General features: G+C 34.6%; 1 protein-coding gene across 1 annotated transcript in view; it reads left to right on the plus strand.

Annotated features, from left to right (window-relative positions):
* LOC308688888 (glutathione hydrolase 1 proenzyme-like) overlaps nt 1-7,303 on the plus strand; it is a gene marked incomplete at both ends in the record, with an annotated part of 52,645 nt that extends 45,342 nt beyond the window's left edge. Inside the window, 4 exons of the mRNA XM_081362325.1 lie at nt 4,059-4,174; nt 4,335-4,462; nt 6,808-6,915; nt 7,160-7,303. Coding sequence (XP_081218451.1) covers nt 4,059-4,174; nt 4,335-4,462; nt 6,808-6,915; nt 7,160-7,303 — 496 coding nt within the window. The remainder of the gene's footprint in view (nt 1-4,058; nt 4,175-4,334; nt 4,463-6,807; nt 6,916-7,159) is intronic.
* Nucleotides 7,304-7,869: the final 566 nt, after the last annotated feature.

Below are 7,869 nucleotides of genomic sequence, written 5' to 3' on the forward strand. Positions count from 1 at the left end.
TTAGTATAAATTTAGCTTTTAAAAGCTAATCTGCTAACATACTAATTTGCTAACATATTAACAATAGTATGTTATACAGAATCACTTGCTGTATAAGCGCAACAATGTAAAGGAATTATTTGCTCTTAAATCAAGCAGCATGCACCACTTTGTCACCATGATGGTAACTATCCTACGCTGTAAAAAAAAAATCGTAAAAAAAGGGTCAAATGACTGGCAGCTGCGGCTGCCAAACAAAAAACATAAAATTAAAGTAAAATATGCTAATTTAAATAAACTGAAAAACACTGTTATTTCACAGGTATTTCCTGCATTATTATGATCATATACCTTCATTGTAAAAAAAATTGTTAAAAAAGGATCAAATGACTGGCAGCTGCGGCTGCCAAATAAAAACCATAAAATTAAAGTAAAATATGCAAATTTAAATAAAGTGTAAAAAACTTTAAAATAAATTTGATGTCACCATGATTGAGATCAGTGTCTGCTTTAGTTGGGCTCATGACCGTTGAGTTATTAACTTTATTATTCTCTGGCTGCTTTAACTGTGTGTGTGTTTAAATGTGTGAGAACATATCAGATGATCTTGGTCAGTTGATGGTGAAGTTGTAATCATCATATGACAATCTGGTTTACTGATCTGTTAGTCAAGCATGATTATATTGGGTTAGATTACATAATATATAGTAAACTTACTTTCTGTAAAAGTATTTTGCACTTATTTAAATTAAGATATTTTACATTAATTTTACGGTTTTTGTATGGCAGCCGTAGCTGACAGTCATTTGACTGTTTTTTTATGGGATTTTTTTTACAGTGAAGGTGTTTGATCGTAATAATTCAGCAAATAGCTGTTAAATAAGTGTTTTTCTGTAAAACATTGAAGGAAAATTTCTGTAAAAGTTTTTTGCACTTCATTTAAATAAGGATATTTTACTTTATTTTTACGGTTTTTGTTTGGCAGCCATAGCTGACAGTCATTGACCGTTTTTTTAAGATTTGATTTTTTACAGTGTAAAGCCAACATTAACAGAAATTCTTCTAAATTAGCATAACAAAACATTAATCACTACTAAATCTCACATTTAACATTAATCTCTCTCTCTCTCACACACACACACACACACACACACACACACACACACAAAAACATTATATTACACTTAATTTTAGCATTTACTCCCCCTTCCTAGTGCCATCGGCAAAGCATGCTGGGAAATAGACATCCCAGTCATTTCAGTTAAACTTAAGTTTGTCTAAATTAAAATAAATAATTTCATAAAACTCAAAACAATGAAACAGTTCAGTTTACATAAAATATATCAGTTCTGTGAACTTGAAAGAAAAAGAAAGTGCTAAATACTCAAACAAGTTAATTGGACTGAACTAATTAGTTGAATTTAAGTTTGTCATACTCAAACCAAGTTATTTTTTTAAGTGTTAGGGTTTACAGTGTAATGATTTAATGGTAATTAGCCCAACTAAAGTAAACACTGATCACCATAATGGTCAATTGTGACACCAAAATGTTTTGATTTTCTCCTTCAGTGATTCTGCTTGTTAACATCAGATGTCTTGGTAAAACTTTATAATAACGTTCAGTTGTAAGTCATTTATAAGTCAATGGTTAGTTAATGATGAACTAACCATTTACAAAACATTCATAAATGATTAGCAAGTGATATGCTAACATTTTATGTATGTTTTGTAAATTCCACTACAAGTCATTTACAAGTGATTAGTAAATGATTAACTAATTATTTACGAAACATCACTATGCGTTCATAAATTATTAATAAGTGATGTCCCAGCTAGAAATGTTTTGTTCTAAAAACGTTCTGAGAACATTACCATGAAGTTCTAATAATGTTTTCAGCGGGTAGTTTTATTTTGGTTCCCAGAATGTTCTCCTAAAACATACACAGCAAAAACTCCAGTGATAAAAAGTTAATGAGATAATTAAGTGATGAATTGAGTGATGATTGATCATTACTGAAGACACCTGATGTTAACAAGCAGAATCACTGAAGGAGAAAATCACTATTTTTAAGTCGCCATTATGGAGATAAGTGTTTGATTTAGTTGGACTCTTGACCCTTATATTATTAACTTTAGATTTTGTTTGGATGCTGTAGCTGAGTTATAACAGCCAGATGAACAAAGTGAAAAGGTGAACAGGTGGGGTTGGTTATATTTTAACAATAATCATTTGTCCTGAATCACTGAACTCATTTAGAGCCTAATCTCTGACTTAAATGTATATTGGTCATTACAGCATCACAGTGATTCTACAGAATAAGATCCAGACTTTTCAATATAATCCAAAAGATTTCTTAAAAGTTGTTCTGATATTATACTAATAATAAAAACTTTCTTTAAGGCACGCACAGACATCAAGATTCAGTGTATGAATCTCAGCAATGGTGACAAAAAGAATATTCAATTAGGGAAAGGAAATTAGTAAGACAATTCAGATCATAATTTATTCATACCGCAATGCATGATGGGAGCCATGAATGAGTTTTGATTGGTGGCACCCAGAATGCACTGCAACATGCTTTATTATTGTCACCATTGTTGAGAATCACAGGCTGATTCTTGATGTCTGTGTGTCCAATTTAAATACTTTTGCAAAGTTTTTTGATCAGAACAAGTTTTAAGCAATCTTTTGGGTAATATTGAAAATGCTCAAAATAGCATACTGCAGAATTACGGCCTGCTGTAATCAACAAGGTTAACCTAACTCTCTAAATGAGTTTTGTGTTTAAGGTCAAATGATGATTATGTCAAAACATAACCAACACCACCTGATCAGCTTTCCTTGGTGTTCATCTGGCAGTTATAACTCAGATGCAACAGCCAAACAAAATTTAAAGTTATTAGTTTAAGGGTCAAGAGCACAACTAAAAACCAACACTGATCACCATAATGGCAACCTAAAAAAAAAAAATTCTCCTTTGGTGATTCTGCTTGTTAACATCAGGTGTCTTCAATAATGCTCAATCATCATTCAATCAATCACTAAATTATCTCATTAACTTTAACACTCTTGAGTATGGAGCCAAATAAACTCCCAGGAGAGTTCATTTAATACTGGAGTTTTTGCTGTGTGAGTTCATGGGTGGAATAAACATATGGCAGGACTTTTACTTTCTGACCCCTGGACTCTCCACCTCTGGTTACACTCTGAGTGTGGACTCATATGAACACTGAGATTGTTAATTTAAACAAATGTTCTTGTTGAGAATTAACAGATATTTATTTGTTGATGCTTTATTGAAAATAATTAAGTTTGTAGTCACCATTATTGCTGATATTTTATGCAGTTTATGCTGCTGTAACTGGGAGTTTATAAAACACATTTGTTATGGCAAGAAAAAGACATTTTAATTAATCAGATGTTTGTGCCTGTTGTGATGATGCCATAATCATTCTGGACATTCTGATTTTCTGATCTCATTCTGTGTCTAAGCTTTGAATTTATAGTTATTTAATATTTATTAATCCTATATCTGAGAATACAGCTTGAGATCTAAAAATGTTTCTGTAATCAGTTATCATCTAGTGCATTAAAACATTGTGAACAATTTTTTTTTTTTTTTTTTTGCCACCATTGTTGAGATTTATGTGCTGATATCTCTGTGTTTCTATAAAGCAGTGTAGCTCAATTTTTGTGTGTGTGCATACAATTCATCATTGTAATTAGTTGCTGTAGTTTCACAGTGGTGGTAAAGTAACATTTTTGATGCTGGATTAAACTGAATAAGAAGTATTTTTAGCTCACATTGTCAGTGCATTATAAATATTAGTTAATCCATTTAAATGACAGTTGGTCAATTTAAGGCAGTCGGTTTCTGCAAGTGAAATTAGTTAACTCAAATTTTAATTTAGTTCATGGTATTTTTACAGTAACATACTGTAGATTAGATTATAGTAAATAACTGTACAGCACAGTCAACACATCAGCCTGGTAAGGTCTAACAGTGAAGTTTATGAAGCACTGTTGCTTTGCTGTTGTTTTCAATCTTGTTATCTGGATCTTTTTTATGTCCTCACAGGTTTGGCTCTGGAGTGATATCACCCTCAACAGGCATTATATTTAATGACCAAATGAGGGATTTCATCGATCCTAAGGGGAAAAATGGAGTTAACAAAAACTACCTAATTAAACCAGGTAAAGAAAATGGCATGCCTTGAGTTTAAATGAGTTACAATGTTAAGAACAAGTAAAACCACCAATATAAATATATATTGGTGGTTTTACTTGTAAATGTAAATGTAAATGTAAATATAAAAGTTCACATGTAAGATATATAACTATTTGTTTTGACAAGGTAAATGGCCACCTTCATCAATGTGTCCCACAATAATATTAGACAAAAACAGAAGTCAAAATGAGGAAAAAGTCAAAATGGTGGTTGGAGGTTCAGGTGGAACAAATATCACCACTGCAACTGCTCAGGTAACAAAACACACTGATGAACGATGAACAATTAAAGCTTTGCTCAATTTAACAACGTCTCACGTGATCTCACGCAGCAGATCTGAAGCGGAAAAGCATGTAAACACAATATCTGTCCTTCATATCAAGTCATATTTGTGAAAAAGATACACAATGTTACCTGTTACACCGACAATGCATGCTACTTGCTGCTACTGCCTGTGTATATAATTAGGATGCTTTTCAGAAGTAATTTTAGTGAGATTTTATATTTTCATAATTACTGTCTACTGTAGCTACGCTGTAGCAGACATATTTGTATTTAAATGCAAATTCTTAAAAATTTTACTCTCCCTAGGGTGCCACTGTACATCTGGCAAACAGGACTACAGATGAAAATTAGCCACTGGGTAACTCTGGCATGTTACAGGCATACTGTTGTTAATATGCATTGTCCTGTTAAATAAAAAAAAAAAAAAAAAAAAAAAAGGTAGCCGTGACCAAGGAAAGTGAAATCTTTCAAAAATCATCCTTTTAAGGATATGTCTAATGAATGGCGTCAGCGCTGGTCAAAACAATGAATCAATGCCATTGATCATAAGGTGACGCATCAGCTTCAGCGTTGCTGCTCAGCTGAGCCTTGTAAAGTGGAGCTCAAAGTTTAAATTAAATATTAAAATAATTAACATCTTGTTTCATTACATCTATCTTTGAATGCATCATCATTTTTACATTTCCGTTGAATGACCAGTTTAATGACTGAGTGACAGCCGGTCTAGAATGTGCAGAGACTTTAAATGCCTGGTGAAATATCAGCAGAAAGCCTCTCATAAAGCGAGATTCGAGGAACTAACTGATATAACAATGGCCTAACAAGCTCATTGTCAGGTTTATGTTGTGTTTATTATATTATGTGGACCCGACCCTTATTTTGACATTGTATCTTCATTTTACTCCACTTCGTTTTAACACACTTTTTAGTTTCGGTTTCATTACTGAACATGTACTCGTCTTCGTGCCAGCTGACCACAGCGTAATGCTTATTAGCAAGAAACACAGCAAAATCCCCTGTGTTAAATTAACACTCCTCTGTGTACATATAGGTCCAACTACAGCAGTGTTTGCCAACCCTGCTCCTGAAGGACCCCCAACACTGCACGTTTTCTTTGTCTCCCTAATCAAACACACCTGATTCAACTCATCAGCTCATTAGAAGAAACTCTAGGACAGGGATGAGCAAATGCTGTCCTGGAGGGCCACTGTCCTGCAGAGTTTAGCTCCAACCCTGATAAACTCTCCTGTCTGTAGCTTTCTATTAATCCTGAAGACATTGATTAGCTGGATCAGGTGTGTTTGATTAGGGTCCCAGATAGACAGCAACCATCACAGAGAAGCAAACAGAGAAAAACTAATGTCAAAAAGGAAAGGGTCAAGAGCCCAACTAAAGCTAACACTGATCACCATAATGGTGACATGAAACTAAACATTCCATTAAACATTACCGTCTAAACGTCTCTAAATCTAAATAAGAGCGTGTGTAGATGTATGACAGAAATAAAGGCCATCTGGTAATATTAAGAGCAATAATGTGTAATGGCTCGAAGTCAGTAATTCTTGTGTTTCTCTTTTTTCTGTTCTTGTTGTTTCTCTTTCCGTCAAGGATTCTGCTGATTAACATTAGGTTTCACCACTAATGGCCAATCATCACTTAATTAATCACTTAATTATCTCATTAACTTCAACACTGCTTCAGTGTTCATTTTAACACTCTGTAGTTGGATCTATATGTACACTGAGGAGTGTTAATTTAACACTGGGGAGTTTGCTGTGAATAAATGGAGATTAAAACGAATATCGCGCTGTTGAGTCATTCAAAATTACCTCAAGGGAAATTCCTTTACCACGACAGCCCTACTTGTTTCTTGTTTCTTGGCTATTTTGACAGTACTGACGTAATCTCAGTCTTACTCGATTTAAAATCCTAAATATCAAACATGTTTGATATTATCGGGGCAAGCCTGGTTTGTGTGAGAGCAGATCGGGAGATGCGAGATTCGATCTGTGAACGCCTCACATCACCAGATAATCTGTGCCAAACATCGGAACCGATCGAGGTCACCAACAAGATTTTTTCTCAGATTCTCGGGAGGGGAAAATCAGGGATAAATTGGCCTAAAACCCCTGTAGTGTGAGCCAGGCATTAGAGACACGTCATGCACTTGACTTCCTTGTTTCCGTTCTTCTCTGCACTCGTTCTCCCGCTGCAGACTTTGCATTACCTTGCCACTGTAGTTTGTGTGATTTTTAAATGTATTTGTCTTTTATCTAAAAACACTTTTCTCTCTGTTCTGTCTCTCTCATCTCAGGTGATCCTAAACTATCTATTCTTTGATTATGACCTGAAGAAAGCTGTTGCAGAACCCAGAGTTCAGACCCAGATGAACGAGACAAATGTAGACAATAATTTTGATATGGTAGGATTCTTACACAACAAAAGTTTGTCATCTAAATACAGCTTTCCTGTAGCTCAAACAGTAGAGCGTTGGTGCTTGCAACACCAAGGTCATGGGTTCAATTCCCAGGGAAAGCAAGAACTGATAAGAATGTAAATGTGTATCTTGAAATGCAATGGAAGTTGCATTGGGTTAATCCATACATGTAAAATAGATTCACAAAGTGAGAAATATAAACATTTTCTCTCTGTGTTTATAAATTCAGGGTGTAATTGAAGGCTTGAAGGAGAAGAATCATACAATAAAAAACAATACTGAATCAACAGCGGTCCAGGCGGTTGTGCGAGAGGGGGACAAACTCTGTGCTGAATCTGACAAGAGCAATGGCGGTCGTCCTGCTGGATACTGAGAACTGCTCCTGTGCTCACGCTGATGTTGTCAAATCTGTGTTTGATCCAGCAAAAGTAAAACCGTTGTCTAGTGACAGATCCAGACTTGTTTGTTGGGGTGTTTTATGGGTGCCAATAAATCTTGAGCAGGGAACGTGCAAAAAACTGTTCATGACATTGTTTCAGCCATCCTGCATTATGATATCACACAGCTTATTAAAGTACTGCAAATATTCTTAGTATTCCAGCTTGTACCTTTTTTTTTTTTTTTAGTTTATCTATTGCTATCATTAGCATTTTTATATCTGCTATATACTCAATATATCCCACTAATCAAAATTGTCTAAAAGACGTCTTTTCAAAGTCTTTGTCACAAAAGTCTGACGCTGAAAAGACGTCCACTCAGGAGCCAGAATTAAAGTTTTTATGACGTCTTTTTTGACGTGTTCTGCACGTCCGATATCTAGACGTTCATCGAACCTTCGTACAAGGTTAAAACTAGTTCAAATGTGGCCATTGTGGACATATTTCAACATCATTTATGGTCTCATTTAGATTAGCCCTTAATCACAGACATAAAATACAG

The sequence above is a fragment of the Scardinius erythrophthalmus genome (assembly GCF_964197995.2).
Source record: "Scardinius erythrophthalmus genome assembly, chromosome: 3".
Lineage (NCBI taxonomy): Eukaryota > Metazoa > Chordata > Actinopteri > Cypriniformes > Leuciscidae > Scardinius > Scardinius erythrophthalmus.